At 36.1% G+C, this 18,524-nt stretch overlaps 1 protein-coding gene across 5 annotated transcripts in view; it reads left to right on the top strand.

The window, feature by feature from the left end:
* The window catches only part of PTPN4 (protein tyrosine phosphatase non-receptor type 4), a 229,593-nt gene that overhangs the window by 172,781 nt on the left and 38,288 nt on the right, over positions 1-18,524 (top strand). For 4 of the 5 annotated variants that reach the window (XM_078070673.1, XM_078070670.1, XM_078070671.1 and 1 more), the window contains 3 exons: positions 3,719-3,844; positions 6,632-6,790; positions 16,897-17,056. In XM_078070673.1, the coding sequence (XP_077926799.1) occupies positions 3,719-3,844; positions 6,632-6,790; positions 16,897-17,056 (445 nt within the window). The remainder of the gene's footprint in view (positions 1-3,718; positions 3,845-6,631; positions 6,791-16,896; positions 17,057-18,524) is intronic. The other variant, XM_078070674.1, reaches the window with a different exon arrangement.

The following is an 18,524-nucleotide window of genomic DNA, read 5'->3' as shown; positions in this document are numbered from 1 at the left end:
ATGATATAAATCGTCTCAACATTTGTTCAAAGTTCTGAATTTGATTTATTGTTATGTCTTGTTTTTAGATTTATGAAGGAAATATTGTCATTTCTCTATTAAATATAAACCTTAGTGTCATATTAATGGTTATTTGGTTACTTGATTATTAGGGAAGGGAGAAAAGAAAAAAATTAAGAACAGAGATGCCTACTCTAATAGACATGGCTACTGAAATTATTCAGATCTTCCCTCTTTCTTAGATACTCTTGTTTCCAGTTAGAAAGTGCTAAGCACCTGTAGGAAGGTAAAATATACAGAAAGTGTTTTTGAAATTCTTTTCCTTGAAATTTCTCAAGAATGAAATAATTTACTTCCTCTTAACTTTGTTGTTTTAATATAAAAGGTATTCAAGTTCTTAGTACTACACTTTATTTGTATCATTTCTTTCAGACTTGTTAAAATCAAAATCAATATTTTTCTGATTCTTTTCTGTTAAAAATGCATCTAACAAAATACTTAGCTTTTTTCTTCTTTTCCTAACAAGCTTAAAGTTTTTTTCTTGCTTGATACTTATAAAAATAGTGAACACGAGGGGCGCCTGGGTGGCTCAGTCGTTAAGTGTCTGCCTTCGGCTCAGGTCATGATCCAGGGGTCCTGGGATCGAGCCCCACATCGGGCTCCCTGCTCCATGGGAGGCCTGCTTCTCCCTCTCCCACTCCCCCTGCTTGTGTTCCCTCTCTCGCTGTGTCTCTCTCTATCAAATAAATAAATAAAATCTTTTTTAAAAAAAAATAGTGAACATGATTTGATAATTAGTTCCACTGTAGTATGACATCCTAATATGAACACCAAATTATAGATGTATTTATTAATGTTAATATCACATGCAAATTACTTTATAAGTTTTAGTGTTTTAATATTTTGATCATATGTGACCTTGAGAAATATTCACAATTATACCTGCATCTTAGTTCTTCATTTTGTATATGCATTATTAAAATGAGAAATTGTTTAATAGGTTATTTTATAAAACAAATATTAATGAATAGTAGGCTAAAATTCCAATATAAGAAGCCTCAAATAACTGTCCCAATTCTTTTGTTATGTGGAATTCCGTGAATCCTCCTCTGAATAAGAAGTCATCAACAGGGATAAAGTTGCATTTAATGGTATTGTTTTAATGATCCTGCCATCTCCAAAAGACTTAAGCTTCTCTGGGGTTGTTTTTGTAATATATCACAATCTTGTTGTGATGACCTGAGACCTGATGCATATCTACCAAAATACTCTCATGGTTTTAGCAATTGTTGAGTTATTCTGTTAAATTATTAGAGAATTCTAGAGTTCTTGTCCACTTCTTAGAATTTTAATTGGTGGTATATAGATATAAAAGATTTCTTCTTAAAGTTTCAATGTAAGGTGGTGTTTTCAACAATAATAAATAAATTATTTTTTCCCCCCAGTATATCTCCTCTTTGAAATGCTTTCACACTTTTTCAATTGTTATATAAAATCTAAGAAGAAAAGCAAAAGAATGTTCACATGCAACAGAAGAATAAAGTGCCATGGTCAGAAAATATATTTACCACATTGCAAACACTCTGATGAAGTGTGGTATTTTTTTCTCTGAAATTTCCACATTCAACAGGAAACATAGACAGCAAGCTTGAGTGGGTGGGTCTCTGAGGTTAAAGCTGTTAATAAAACACTTGAAATTTAGTTTTAAAAAACGCAGAGCATTTCCAACCATGTTTAGTTTATTAACAACAGTAAAGTGTTCTGATGCTCTATACTGGGTGAGTATAGCTAGATTTTTTCCTCCTTCAAATGATTTTTTCCCTCTCTTTGAAAACGAAAGTAGTTGATCTATGATTATGAACTCCTGCAGTTTACATTTAGTAGTCTAATATATGGGAAAGAATAGCTTGTTAACTTTGAGAATTGGCTAATAGAAGAGCAGTAAATGCTAAGGTTTCTTTTAGTACTCTTCATTTTAAAAATCAAATGCATGAAATACTCTTTTTTTTCCATCTTATTGTGACTAAAGGAATATGAGTTTGCACAGCAATATTAGGATGTTGGGCTAAATGGTGTCCTGATTGTCTTCAAGTAGGAAAACCCTATAATTTGAACTCATGATAATGGGAAATGTTTATCCTTATATTACTTTGAATTCATTTATGAAAAATGAGATCTGAGCCAGTGCCTTTTTTTTTTTTTTTTTTTTTTAAATCAATAGCATTACAGCTGTTTTAGGAAATGATGTTCTTAAATTAAGGAGATGTCATTCGGCCAAACTAAAAAAAGGTTTTGGCTATGAATACCCAAAATGATGGGGCACTTGTGTGGTTTGGATTCATAAGTAATTTAAGATACTTGTGGTTTAATTAATAGACTAAAATATTGCACTGAAAATTTAGATACTCATAAATCATAAAATGCAGGAGGTAGGGAAGGACCTAGGGTCATACATTGTACTGGTAAATTTAGATATTTAGACATAGATACTTACATGCTTTGTCTCATGAAAGGTCAAAACTAGTACTCTCTACTTATCATTATTTTAATGCTTCGTACTATGTCTATAAATTTTATTGAGTATTCTTGGTGTTACCGTGCTTTTTAGTCCAGTCAATTTCTATGTGCTTCAGTGAATTTATTAGTGAAATATAAAACTATCAGCTTACAAGATTATTTATTATGTGTTTTTATGTAAGTAGTGTAATTCCTTATATTAACCTTCATATTAACTCTTCATGTCAAAAAGTAGATGTCATACATTTTCCATGAATTTTGGCCACTATAGGAATTTGAATATTTTTTAATATTCTACAAAGGTCCGTATCTTTTCTGAAAAGATTACTTAGTTCTCGGGCGCCTGGGTGGCTCAGTTGGTTAGGCGACTGCCTTCAGCTCAGGTCATGATCCTGGGGTCCCGGGATCGAGTCCCGCATCGGGCTCCCTGCTCGGCAGGGGGTCTGCTTCTCCCTCTGACGCTCCCCCCTCTCATGCTCTCTCTGTCTCTGTCATTCTCTCTCTCAAATAAATAAATAAAATCTTTAAAAAAAAAAAAAAAAAAACTTCAAAAAAAAAAAGATTACTTAGTTCTCATCTTCATCACTGTGGTAGCTGACAATATATAGATAGGTAATAAAACGTAGTCTTCTACTCCTTACCACAAGACAGAATGTTAACCTAGATGTTTTTTAAAAAACAAAACAATCCACTAGCCTACTACTATATGTAAAATGTAAAAAATTATAATATACATAATTATCATTTTTCACCCCGTCCTCTATTAAGGTAGAGGATCAGGGTGTAGATTTAAGGGTATTTAGAAGATAATATGCTGGCAATTGTTTAATACATCACAAGATGAGCTAAAGTTTCAGAAACTCTGGAATAGGCAATATTTATAATGTTGCTATAAATGAGGTAACTTGGTAGCCAGCTACTCCTTTGCTTTTTTCCTTTCTTTTCTTTTTCTCCTCTTCCCTATTTTCTCTTAAGTATGTCTTAAGATATACTCTTAGCATGTCTTTCTTTCCTTCTTCATACAAAGCAGATTTAATTTCTTAGGAAATTATGGGGTAAATAGCCACTAAATGCATTAATTTCTTTTAAGTAAACTATGTTTACTCATCTAGAATATGATCTATTAAGACAAATTCTAAGATTTGGTTTATAGTTGAAGGTATAAAAATAAAAATTTTTACATATCAAATTATTTCTGCAGATCCCCAAGTAAGCCCTTGGCACGGAAATTAATGGATTGGGAAGTGGTAAGCAGAAATTCAATATCTGATGACAGGTTAGAAACACAAAGCCTTCCATCACGATCTCCACCTGGAACTCCTAATCAGTAAGTACAGACTGACTGTAGACTTGCCTGAAGATCAAAATACGTAAATCTTCACATTTAAATATCTTAGTCAAACATGATTTTTGTTGCTCCAGAGCATTATTTCCTCATAGCCTGAAGCTTACTGCATAATTGGCATGGAAAAGTCTCATCGAATGAGGGAGTAGAACATTGAACAAGGATGCTCACTTTCCTGTACAGAGTGGGTCTCTAGCCAATAAATCAAGATCTATTAGTAATAGAGTTAAAATCTGGAAATGTGGTTGTTACTGACATAATCCTTTTTCATGTGGCTCTCCAGAATTCCTAGGGAAGCATATATTGTTTGAAAATGCTAAATGATTGTGATCATCTTACCTAACCTCCTACCCCAACTGTTCCACCACTTTCTTTGGTCTGGAAAAAGGGGTTTCCAACATAAGCTCCCACAAGCTTAGCCATATCTGTGCTAAGAAGCCTGTATTACTCACCACTTACTGTTTATATACTTCATTCTAGTATTTCTCATAAAAACTATGCTTTGGTATAGATAATAATAAGATAATCAACTTGTACTGGCTGAAGATGTTAATTTTATAATGTATTAACAAGTATATTGTGTATAATATATGTATGTAATTAAATAATGATAAACAGATGTCAGTGTATTCATAGACTTTGTTCACCCAAAAGGTTGAATATAAAATATTTGAGTTTTGGTGTGGAATATAATATTTGAAGTAGTCTAACTTCAGAAATATTTTAAACACATTAATATCCAATAAGTGTGTACTACATTCTACTTCTTTAAAAGATTTTATTTATTTATTTTAGAGAGCACAAGCAGGGGAAGGAGCAGAGGGAGAGGGACAAAGTAAACTCAGGGCTGGACAAGTAGACTCAGCACTGAGCCCAGAGCCTGATGTGAGGCTTGAGCCCATGACACCGAGATCACAACCTGAGCTGAAATGAAGAGTTGGACACCCAGCCAACTGACCCACCCAGGCGCCCCTGTACTAAATTCTAAAAGTTGTGTCACCAGTGGGTGTTTTTCAGCCCAAGAATAAACTTTTACCATAACAAAAGTAAAGTTTGGTTTAGAGAACATTACCTCATACCTATGTGTCTTCCTAGCTGCTAAGTTGCTAAAAAAGTAGACTCACAAGTTTTTCTCTTACTAATTGCAGATTGCTAAATCATCTTTCTTTATAAAATACTGCATATATTTGGAGGTTAATCAACTATTTGAAGAAAATCCAGAACCATCTTTTTTGGTCCATTTTCCAGCCATCCATTTCTCCATTTGTTACTAGTACCACTAAATAATTAGAGCAGATTACAGAAGACAGAGGAAAGATGATTGAGTTAATTAATTAGCAGTAGCTCTGATTAAATTTCCCAGGTGATGAAACAGTTTTAGATATGATCTGAAAAGTTTTTTTTCTCAATTCTAAAGAGACAATATAGTGTGATGGTTAAGAGCATGGGCCCTGGAATCACTGAAAGTTTAAACTTTGAGCAAGTTAATTCATCTCTTTGTCCCATTTTCCTCATCTACAAATTATAGTAAGTGTCTTTCTTGTAGTATTGTTACAAGGGTTAAATGAGGTGCTTAGAACAATGCCTAGCACATAATAAGTGTTCAAATGTGAGCTGTCATAATTAATAATAATGAAAATAATAATTCATGTGACTGTCACTTATGAGGATGGAAATATGTTATACATTATTTATTTTTAGGAATTTTAAGAAGTCCCATAAATAAAAACTTTTATAAGGATTAAAAAAGAACACACACCAGAGATATTTCTGAATTATTTATCCTCTCCCTTTACTTTATACAGGTATACCTTGGAGATATTGCAGATTTGGTTCCAGACCACTGCAATGAAGCAAGTCACTGAATTGTTTCTCTTTCTTAGTACATATAGAAGTTATATTTACACTCTGCTGTATTCCATTAAATGTGCAATAGCAATGTGTAAAAAATCAGTGTGCATGCTTTAATTAAAAACACTTTATTACTAAAAAATGCTAACTACCATCTAAACTTTCAGTGAGTCATAATCACTGATCACAGATTACTGTAACAAAAACAGTAATGATAAAGTCTGAAATAATGCAAGAATTACCAAAATGTGACAGAGACATGAAGTGAACAAATGCTGTTGGAGAAATGGCACCCAATAGACTTGCTCCATGCAGAGTAACTGCAAACCTTCAATACGTTTTTTAAAAAAAGAAGAGGGACACCTGGGTGGCTCAGTCAGTTGGGTGTCTGATTCTTGATTTTGGCCCAGGTCATGATCTCGGAGTTGTAGTATCAAGCCCCGCATCAGGCTCTGGACTCTCTGGGGAGTCTGCTTGAGATTCTTTCCCTCTGCCCCTCCCCTGCTCATGCACTCTCTCTCATTCTCTGTCTCTCTAAAAGAAATAAATCTTTTAAAAAGAAGAAGCAGCAATAAAGCAAAGTGCAATAAAATGAGGTATAAATGCTCTAATCCTGTAAATGCTGATTAAGACACTAAGTTGTAGTGACTAAAGCCTTCAGACATTAAGGTTGGTAGATATAATAGATTGAACAGGTAAAACTCTTGTGGCAGATCACTGACTGTAGTTCAGATCTTAGACTTCACTTTCTGTTTGGTATTCTTTCTGTTTGAATCATACTATCTTTGTCAGAGATTTTGCTTAGTCAGTGTGGTTAGTGTTAAAACATATACCCACTTTCTAATGTAATCAAATAAGAAACTGGAAAAAGTTGAATTAAACCACATTTTCACTCAATTTTTCTTCCTCTTTATGTAGTCGAAATTCTGCATTCACACAAGAGGGAACCCGGTTACGACCATCTTCAGTTGGTCATTTGGTCGACCATGTGGTTCACACTTCCCCAAGTGAAGTATTTGTGAATCACAGATCTCCATCTTCAACACAAGCTAATAGCATCGTTCTGGAATCATCACCGTAAGACCTTTTTCATTAGCTTCCTTCTTATAAATAATAATACCCCAGGGCGCCTGGGTGGCTCAGTTGGTTAAGCGACTGCCTTCGGCTCAGGTCATGATCCTGGACTCCTGGGATCGAGTCCCGCATCGGGCTCCCTGCTCAGCGGGGAGTCTGCTTCTCCCTCTGACCCTCCCCCCTCTCGTGCTCTCTCTCTCTCTCTCTCTCATCCTCTCTCTCTCAAATAAATAAAATCTTTAAAAATAATAATAATAATGCCCCAGATTGTTTCATTTGAAATAATCTGGGAAGTTAGGGTATTTGATAGAAGCATTTATTTATGCAGTGTTTTAAAACTTTTATGTATTTGTAAATGTGCTTATTTATTCCTGAGAGTTCTTTGTATTCACCTCCCAACCCTCCACCCGCCCCCCAAAAAAACCCTCTTATTTTGTTGACTTAGTATGTTCTTAAACCTTTAGTTTCTGCAGATAATGTAGCACTGTGGTCAAGCAGTAAAATACTAAAAGGTAGAGTTTTCTTAATATTTTTCAGGAAGGGAACCATAAGAATGAATAGACAATGTGGGAAAAATTAAGTAGCAAAGGAGAACTAAGTAAGATGACCATCATACTGAAAATAATCTTTTTTAAAATTCGTTCCTACCTCATATTACATACTGGTATATAAATTCAGCTTCATAATTCAGTATTTATACCCCATCAGTTTAATGCACAACATGCTTACCCTCACAATAACATGCAATGTCTTGATTTATTGGTTTATATAATGCAGTTAGTCCATATGCAATAAAAACAGTGTGAGAATTAGGGGAAAAAAGTAAAATTCTTTATAAGGCACATAGATAAGTAAAAAGATTAATGTTGAGAAGAAGGAAGGGGTATAGGATGTAGTGACTGTGATCAGGGCTGAAGAAAGAAGGGGTCTGAGAGTGATGGGTGGAAGAGTAGATGGACTGATTAGCAAAGCAGGTGGGTATAGGAGCTTCAGAACATGTGACAAGATATAGAGGAGGTGTGGTTGTCCTCACTATAGGGCCAGCCAAGGAAGACTGGCTAAGCTATTAAGACAAGTGGAATTTTAGTCTCGGTAACATATCTTGGTAAAATAATTTGATTGTGTGTGTACAGTAAAAAGGATGGAGGAGTAGGAAGGACACATACTACACAGTGACACATGTGGAGAATGAGTTGACAGGAGACAAGGCTGGTGGAGATTTAATTTCTTTTAAAGATTTATTTATTTGTCAGAGAGGGAGCGCTCGCTTGCTCACAAGCAGGGGGAGTGGCAGGCAGAGGGAGAGCTGAGCAAGGAGCAGGAAGCGGGACTCAGTCCCAGGACCCTGGGATCATGATCTTAGCCAAAGGCAGATGCTTAACCAACTGAGCCACCCAGGCATCCCTAATTTTTGATTACTTTAAAAATTATCATTGTATACTTTGATTTTTAATAATTATATATTTTCTAATTCTAAAACTTTAAAAAGTACAGTAATTAAGCACATGATCGAGATGTTAATTGATTAAATTTGAAAATGATATACTTTTAGCACATAGAAATAAACCATATAGAGGAATCTCAAAAGCCCATCTTAATGCAGAACTAAACAATATAACTCCCAGGACCTAACCAAATTATCTCAGTCCATTTTTGAAGAGCCCTTTTCATACAGACACACATATATGTATACATACACATAAAATTGAGTATCTCCATATGTACATTTTATAGGTTCATCAATCCATAAAAAAAACCTTTGTTCTGGTTTCCTGACCTTAAATGGAGATGCAAGTTCAGGACAGTTTGGCATTGTGCAGGTTTTGCTTTCCCATCCTGATCCACAAGAATTTCAAATGCTTGGACCTTTCTCTTCAGACATATATTTTATGAGGCTTATGTGTTTGTATTCAGTTTTGAATCTCTTAACACTGCGTTTAAAATTCAGCTAGTTTTAAGCTTAAGAATGAGAGAGGTCTGAAAAGATAAGCTTAATGATAAACGAATAACTTACATTAGTTGCTTACAGTCAGCTTCAGAAATTATCTCACTGTTCCAAGACAACTCAATGAAATAGGAAAGACGTGTAATCCCCATTTTGTAGACGAGAAAGCCACACTTAACAGGACTTGTCCCAATTTACATAACTAAAAGTCAGGTCTTCCCTACCTGAGCCAACCAGCAGAACTTGGTGTCTAAGACAAGGCTTTGTTAATTGATCAGTTGGTTGGTTGGTTGCTTGGCTGGCTGATATTTGCAATCCAGAGAAAATATTTTACAACTTGGAATCCATAGGTTTTAGTTTTGGCTAAATGTGGAAAGAATTTGGACAATGTGTTGGATGAAGCACAGAGCATTTCAACATGTATTGAAACAAATCTTGAGATCATCTCACCAGTTCCCTGTTTTTTGAGTACAGGGCCTTTGAGATGAAACCTGGGTCCAGACCTCAGTCACTTGGTAAGGTCACCTGCTTCACAAGGAGAAAACACTATTAACTCATAGGTGTGTTTATTATGGAAACAAATAGGAGTTTGTTTGTACTGCTTAGAATAAAGTTACCATTTTTAGGCAGGGGTGATTGGAGACTACAGTCTGCCATTTCCTTCCTTTCTTTAAATGTTTCACAGAAAACTAGACTGTTTCAGTTTGTGATTTTCTGAGAAAAACAATAACCCTCAATTAATGTGAAAATACTTAACAGGTGTTTTAGTAAATTCACACCACAAATATTAATATACTGCCATTAATATGTAACAGGGAAGCTGTAGAAACGTCCGTTTCTACAAAATCATCACGAAGCATCTGAGTTGGGTGGTTAAGATTTTATTTTTTATTTTCATACAAATTGCTAAAGACAGCAACGTTGAGCTGCTTTGACTGCAGAATAAGCTGCTTTCACTGCTGCTATTGAAGCATTCATGAGGAAATTTAAAGCTGACTGGACTGAAATAAATCAGCAAAGTTTTTGCCTACCTGGCTTCATTGACAGTTTTAACAAATCTTTTGTTGCTATGTTACAATATATTGCTCTCTTGACAACAAAGTGCACTTTAACATTTTCATTATTTGCTCTTCACTTAACATTTTTTAAAATGTCAAAGTTGAGGATAAGCAAGTTACTTGTATTGAAAAACCCCAATATGAGAGTTGGGCATTGGAACACTCTTAAAATTATATTCCCATCTCCCCTTCTCCTTTCTTAATGTCCAAAAGTTTATACAGGTAATCTGTCCACAAAATTTTTTGTGTGGGTAAATTTTGAACATTATGTTTCAAGCTCTGGTCCCATTCAACGCCCCCTCCCATCATTTTAGGCAAATTATTGGTTTTAAGTATATTAAAACCATTGAGTTAGAAATACATTCTCAATTAAAGTAAAAATACATGTTATTAGAGCACAGATCTCTATTGATCTTGCATTCTCTCCATTTAAATATAAGTCGTTTTTATTAGAACTTAAAATACAGAGCAGTATTACCACTTACAACCAAATGGCATGATAGAAGATAGTCGTGTTCAGGATGTGCTCTGATAAGTTCTGTTAAAGCCTCAGATACTGTCAGGAGGGTTGCTTAGCTTTTGTATATTTTATATACTGGCTTCTGAGAAGCATTTTATTTGGAGAAGAGTTTACTGCTACGTAGTGTTTGGAAACCTCTGAGTTAAAAGAACTTTGCTCCTGCCTTTTACAGTTGTTTTGTTTAAAGTGCAACTATAGCATAATGTTCAGAGCACAAGCTCTGGATTCAGGCTGGGTTTAAGACTTGGTTCCACCACTTCCAGTTATGTGACCTTGGGTGAGTCATTTTATCTCTGTAAGCCTCAATTTCCTCACCTGTAAAAAAACAGGATGATAATATTTACCTCATAGGGTTGCTGTGAACAGTAAATGAGATGTATAATTTCTCTGTTAAGCAGAGAAAAGGTGCTTAGTAGATGTTAACTATAATAATTATATAATTCTGGTTAATTTGGGGGGATATACTGGCAGCCTTTAAGAATATTATCAGCCATTTATCTGTCTTCATGTTTGAAGTATAGATGTCTGGTCAAATACAATGAGGAATTCTCCAAATTCTTAGCTTTATCCTTAGGCCCTAATCACAAGAGACTCTACAGATTTCATAATCCTGAAATATCAAATCCATTTCCCTGAGCCATTTTGCCTGGACTGTCCCTGTGTAGTCTTTTCTAGTGAGTCACCACAGCTTTGTCCGCACTTCATCAATTCCTTTCAGTTAGTCTTTAAAGATTTGCCTTCACTTTGCTCCTCTGAGCTACTACCAGTGAAAACTTAATGTCCGCACTCAGCTTAACCCAATTCCCATGCCAATCTTGATCAAGTCTAGCAACTTACAGTTGACCCTTGAACAACATGGGGGTTAGGGACACCAACCCCTATATAGTTGAAAATTCACATACAACTTTTGACTCCCCAGAAACTTAACTGCTAATAACCTGTTGTTGACCAGAAGCCTTAGTGAGAATATACACAGTTGACTGACACATATTTTATATGTTACATGTAATATATACTATATTCTTACAATAAAGTAAGCTAGAGAAAAGAAAATGTTAAGAAAATCATAAGGAAGAGAAAATACATTTACAGTACTGTACTGTAAAAAGTCCACATGTATGTGAATTGGCAGAGATCAAACCATGTTGTTCAAGGGTCATCTGTATTATGGATTCTGCAAATACCAGACCGCTCCAGGACAAGGAAGTAAAAGAACCAAAGGAGGTATGATGGGAGGAGATGACCGAGCCATGGGGATTCAGAGGGCACACTGTATTTGATGCTGTACTTGTGGCAGCAAGACTAATTATGTAGGTCGCTGGGCTACTGTAGCTGCAGTATACCTGACCTGCTCTCCACCTCTGGCAGATGTCTCCAGTACTCACTTTGGGAGCTAAGGTCGGGGACTTGGAGTTTGGTTGAAACCAGGCATTTCAGGTCTGGGACCTTGATTCTGAAATAGATTCCTACTGATACAGTAATACGACATTTTCAATTCTATTACCATATTTATCTTATCCCTGAGAGTTTATATGCACTTTTTAAATTTTCTTGAGCATTAACTAATAATCAGTCTGCAGTGGTGTTTACTTTGAAATACTGTGAATGTCACTATAAATTAGCCAACATGTCAAGAAGTCTGAATTTTGAATCAGAATTTTATCTACATTTTACCTAGTATAAGTAAAGTATAGTAGGGTTACTGCCCAGTGAGAACTTGGATAGCATTAGTGACTGTAGTTGAATGAGACATGAGCTCCTGGTATGCATCTTAGAACATTAGAATCTTAAAATGAGCCATCAGTCTTGGCAAGTTTGTATTACCATGTAACAAGAAAATATGGGTTTTGTTTGTTTTCTAGTCTTAAATTATAATAAACTTTATTCTTCTATGAGTGGTATGTATATACAGTTGAATCTTCAGCATTGTTTTTTTAATTCACAATTTTCAGGGTTTACTTTGCCTGTTTTTCTTTTTTATAAGTAACAAAATAATCCCTTTAGGTTTATACTTCTTTCTATATCCTCCTTGTAGCAGATCTTTTCTAGTTCCCATCTTTAAAGCCAAAGGATTACCTTTACTTGTAAGATGTCAGCCAGAGCTCTGATGCCCACTTTTTTCCTTGGTTCCTATCTCCCTAGTCCTGTCTGAACTATCTGATAGATGCTGGCTTTCTCTTTAAGTCATAGGTCCCTTCTCTCAGGGGAATTATTTCTAATGTGGCTGTGTTCCACTGTGCTGCCTGGTTGTTCTTCCAAAGTATATGATATCTGTTTATTCTTTTATAATTAGCAGGTGTGGGGGAGGTTGTTTTGTTTTATTTTTGCCTAGAAATAGTATCTTTTTTTAGAACTGGTCTGTTTTATGAAATTATTTTAAATGTATTATAATTTCTAATTATAATGCATGGATTGCTTATGAAAGTCATCTTCCTAGATAATTGAGTAAGTAATAAATTAACTATACTCATAATCTCTACATTAGATATGAAGTAGGAAGTTATTTGTTACCATAAATTGAGTTAATACACTTGGAATATGTCTTAAAATGTAATTGATAACCTTTGTTCAAAATGAGAATTTCAGTCTGTGCTGACATCCTTGATTACTTTGATAGACTGTATTAGATGGAGACACAAATAAATATATAGATATAGATGGAGTGTGGTTATTGGATGTGGAGACATAGAAAGGACAGTTACTGGAATTACTGGGAGAGTACATAGTTTATAAAAGCTCCCAGACCAACCTATCCCTCTACAACAATCTGACATCTGGAGAGCCTGACCATCACTCTCTGAGAAGTTATTCTAACAAGAAAGTTACATAAAACAATGAGAGAAGGCAGATAGCCCTTTTCCTGAAATCTGAAATTACAGTGTTCTTTCCTGTGTTCTGTCTTGACTAATCCTCTCAGTGCATGCTGCATTCTCCTCACCTTTTCTTTAGAACTTGGCTTAAATCCCATCCCAAGCCTGTGTGCTTGGCTCTCTTCCTTTCTGTGTTTTCCTGCAGACTTTGAATGTTTAAAGGGGAGGTTATACTCAAATACCTACTGGAATCTCACAAGTAACCCTGGGTGGGATTTATGTGGACTGGGATGCCCATGGCCCAGTCTAAAGGCAGCAGCTCATTCTTGGCTTTGACCAACGGTAATGCAGTTTTATTTTTTCCAGAGCTTCCAGATTTTCCATTCTGGAAATCCAGATACATATGTAATTTTTTAAATGTAGCCAATTAACTCCATTTTATAAAGAAAAAATAATGGGCCAAATGTATGTTGGCCAAAATTGGCCCACAAGCCATGAATTTGCAACCAGTGTTTCAGGACAATGATTTCTAATTAGCAATGCATAATAAAAATCACTTCTGGAGCTTTTTTTTTTACTATATATGCCTAATCTTTAGTGCCAGTAATGTAGCTTGAACAGTTTTAGCGGAATGTCCCATAATGTCAGTACTATCCCTCTCTTGTAACTGAGCATTGCCACTGTTATACCCATAACAGATTTGGCTCACTTAAGATGTTGCTTTACAGATCAGGCTTGAGTTTGTCTCTGTTGTATATTTTAGAACTGTTATATATTAGGCTGTTGACTGGACCAAGAATAAAGTAAGTTGCTCTAATTCCATTCCCTTCTGATCTCAACCTTATACTATGCCCTATAGATCTGTAGTTTTGAGGCTGTTTCCTGGGTGTGATAGCTATATGCAAAACTAGAAAAAAACTTTCTATTCACCTGGCCTACATGGTTATACTTAACCCTAAGCAAGGGATTGAGACCTATTGATTGGTAGATGTGGAGTCCAGTGACTTCTGGTTTTTGTAAAGTCTTGGAGGCTTTTGATAACTGCTTTTTAAAAATGTCACATCTATGAGGCTGTGCCAGGGAATGTCCATCTTTGTGTCCTAATCCCTTCCGGCAGGCCATGTTTGAGGTCCATGTCTCTATTCTCATCTGTGGGAACATTTTTCTGGATTAGCAACACTTGAATGTATTGGATCTTAAAGGCTTGGGCTCTTGGCAGTTGAAACTAGTAGAATAAAAACTATTGTGTTTGGGGCGCCTGGGTGGCTCAGTTGGTTAGGCGACTGCCTTCAGCTCAGGTCATGATCCTGGAGTCCCAGGATCGAGTCCCAAATCGGGCTCCCTGCTCAGCAGGGAGTCTGCTTCTCCCTCTGACCCTCCCCCCCTCATGTGCTCTCTCTCTCATTCTGTCTCTCAAATAAATAAATAAAATCTTTAAAAAAAAACAACAAAAAACTATTGTGTTTGGTACCTGGAATCCCTGACCATGAAGGTAGACCTCAAAGAAGGCTTTGCTGAAAAAAAGAGGTATGTTCTTTGGTGCAGTCCTTACAGACTTCTCAGAATTTAGAGTATTTTGTTCCCTCAAGACTTCTATGTAGAAAGTTAGACTGTGTGGGCATTATGGTTTTCCTACTTATTTAATGATTAAGTTTTATGAAAATTCGGAATGACTGTATTTTCTCTTAAGAGAAACTTCCCTGGAGGACCATACAGTTAAACCATTTATTATTAATCCTGGCTGACTTCCTTGGCACTAATAAAATTTTTGGCTTCATTCCCTGTATCTACCAGGTATTTAGCAGTGAGCCTCTTAAGTAAGCTTCACACCTTCTCTACCTAGAGAGAGCATATGTATCGAAGAGCCACTCTGACTCTAATTTCTGAATCCATTTTCTTGTGATAAACGATGCTGTGGTAGCAAATTACCCCAATTTATAGAGACGTATAACAACAAAGGTTATTTCTTTCTTACATTATATGTACATCATGGATCATCTGTGGCTCTACTCCATGTCATGTCCATTCCAGGACCCAGACTCTTGTTTGGGGCATGGCTATTCTGATGGCCAAGGAAAAAGAGAAGCATAATGAATCATGAGCTGTTTCTTAAAGTGGCCTTTCAAAACTGACCACTTCTACTCACATTTCATTGGACAGAGAAAGTCATATGGCCAAGCCTAACGTCAGCCGGAGAGGGTGGAGACTGATTTTTGAACAATAATACAATCTAATGCAGTTGCAGTTCCTCAAGACCTTACGGCTTGTATCTTAGGTATCTGTTGTCACTCAATGAAATCTCTGCCTGAATAGTACAGCCAGCAGCCATGCAACTTGACACAGCAGCTGTCAACTCCCTTCTGAGACCTTAGGCATTGGGACAGTAATTCTTTATTTTTCCAAAGACCTCCTGGCATCGCAGAGATAAATAATAACCTCAGAAATGGTCACTGCTGTTACCAAGAACTACTTCCCCTTGCCTTACTTTCCTCACTTCCACAACCTCCATGGATGCATGCTTCCTAGGATGCAAGTTGAACCACTGGTTCCCCCTTCTGGCCTTTGTGAAAAACTCACAAGTAATGTTATTACATATACTGTGCTGGTTCTTAAAAAAGCTAGTGTTTTTACTTTGAAGCTTCTCCTACCTAGCTCTTTTTATCAATTCTTGCTGTCACAAATTGAGGCTTATGCTCCCTAATGTTAATTGGATTTTGTTTCTTTAAATTACATACTCCAACAATGTCTTATCCATTTTTATCTCCTCAGTGAGCTCAGCACTCTTACTCAGATTCTAATCTTTGTTGCAGTATTGAGTTCATTACTTTTGTGAATTGTGTTTTATTTCCTTTTTTTTTTTTTTAAGATTTTATTACTTATTTGTCAGAAAGAGAGAGAACACAAGCAGGGGGAAGTGGCAGGTAGAGGGAGAAGCAGGCTCCTCCCTGAGCAAGTAGCCCAGTGCGGGACTCGATCCCAGGACCCCAGGATCATGACCTGAGCTGAAGGCAGATGCTTAACCGACTGAGCCACCCAGGCATCCCTTGTGTTTTATTTCTTAGTAAATTGGGCCAATCACAAGTTCTCTAGATTGTACCAGGTGTTTTATCCGTGGAATGGTTCAACTGTCAATTCTGATTTCTCTTTGCCTGCCTTTTTCCCTGGCTACCCATGTGACTCCATTGATAACTGTATTTTAAAAAAGTGTTTTAGAAAGGTGTGTATACTGTTATAGTAGATTAATGGATATCTTCATCGTGATACCCTTAAAGTATATTTGATTATTATGTAGAATTGTTTACAGATTTGATAAAGTAGGGAATTCGATGTACTACTTAAACTTCAAAGTTAAGAAAGATTTCATTAAACAGTAGCACTTGTAAATATAGTATTTAAAGCTTGTCTCCTACTAGACATTGTAAATATCTGAGTTGCTTGACCGCAGCTTTTATTTTATTTTGTTTTGTTTTTGACCCCAGCTTTTTTTTTTTTAAAGATTTTATTTATTTACTTGACACACACAGAGAGAGCACAAGCAGGAAAAGCGGCAGGGGGAGGGGCAGAGGGAGAAGCAGGCTCCCCGCTGAGCAAGGAGCCAGAGCCAGATGCAGATGCGGGGCTTGATCCCAGGACCCCGGGACCACAACCCAAGCCAAAGGCAGACGCTTAACCAAATGAGCCACCCAGGTGCCCTGACCCTAGCTTTTAAAATAACAGTTTTAGAAGACAGCTTCCAAAATACTTTTTTTTTTTTTTTTTTCCTTTTTCCTGTCCAGATCACAGGAGACCCCTGGAGATGGGCAGCCTCCAGCTTTACCACCCAAACAATCAAAGAAAAACAGTTGGAACCAAATTCATTATTCACATTCTCAACAAGATCTGGAAAACCATATTAACGAAACATTTGATGTTCCATCTTCCCCTGAAAAATCTACTGTAAGTAGCTTTCAGATATTCTCACATTTCTTTGAAATGTTTTAATCGGAAGTGAAGTTTTTTTATACTGTGATATGTTTTGTCTGTAAATTGTATTATTGTACTTTCTCTTTTTCATCATATGTTCCTCATGAATTTTGCCATGATATAACCCAATTGTGGAATTTCCTTTTATCATTGCTCTAAAAGTTCATTCTTGACAAATTTATGTTGATTTTAGTCTTGCAAAATACACATTTTTAGAAAAATGCTAATAATGCATTGAATACCACTAACTTTGTAATTCTCTGGATGCGAGACTATCATTTTCATCAATCTTTTGAAATTGAGTACAGGTCCCTGGAGTATATGATCAGTCTCTGTTTTATAAAATATATTTATGAATTATGTTGGTATTTTTCCTTTAGAGAACATGCTTTTATCACAACAAAATGGTAAATTTTTAGAAATCTCTGATTTATGAGTTTTCATTGCTTTCTCAAGTAGATGTAAATAAACCAAAAGTGAGATTGTCAGTAAATTTTAGGGATACACTGTGTTCATGAAGAAGTATCAAGACAGACAAATATGGGCATATTTCAGGAACTTGAAGGGACATCAGGGTAAGGTGCAGGGAGTGGAGGGTCCACAGCAGGTATTGGCAATACTAAAAGTTTCTTGTGAGCATTGCTCTCATAGCCCTCTTGTATGAAAAGCAAGAGGCAGCCACTCTCTTCTCCCACACTTACTATTCCACCACCACAAACACGTCAAAAAAAGATCAGAATCCTTACCAAAAATTAACAACAACTGTGATGTTACCTGTGTTGTGATTCTCATGTATCATTCATTGGTTCATAGTCATTGAGGTCTTTCTGTTACGGCGTACTTTGGAGGGTAGTGGGAATATAAAGACAAATAAGACATGGTCCCTGCTGTTAATCTACAATCTAATTTGTTTATCCATTCATGCAAAAATTAATTACTGAGTACCTGCTATGTGCCATGCATTATTATAGGCGCTGGGGATATAGTGGAATAAAAAGGGGGGAAAAAAACGCAAAAAACTCTACCTTCAAGGAACTTACATTCTGGGGATAAGGGTGAGACAAACAGTAAACAAGGTAAATAATTTAAATATATAGCGTATTAGATTAAGGAGAAAAATAAAGCAGGAAGAGGCCAGAGAATTTCAAGAGTAGAGTGCCACAACTTTAAATAGTGTAAGCTGGGGATGAACTCACTGATGAGTCATAGAGATAACTAGTGGAACAGCAGGTGAGCTGAGGGAATAGACGTACAAAGGAAGGAGTATGACTGATAACGTTCAGGGAACAGCAAGGGAGTCAGTGTGGCCAGAGCAAAATAAGCTAATGAAGAGGAGGAGAGGGTCAAATCCTAACAACATTTAAAGATTTTGTTTTTTAACCCTGAGTGAGAGAGAAATCAGAAGGAGTAGGACATATCTGAGGAGAAAAGCAGCATGATG

The sequence above is a fragment of the Halichoerus grypus genome, chromosome 4 (assembly GCF_964656455.1).
Source record: "Halichoerus grypus chromosome 4, mHalGry1.hap1.1, whole genome shotgun sequence".
Classification (NCBI taxonomy): domain Eukaryota; kingdom Metazoa; phylum Chordata; class Mammalia; order Carnivora; family Phocidae; genus Halichoerus; species Halichoerus grypus.
This window is presented reverse-complemented; position numbering and strand designations above follow the sequence as displayed.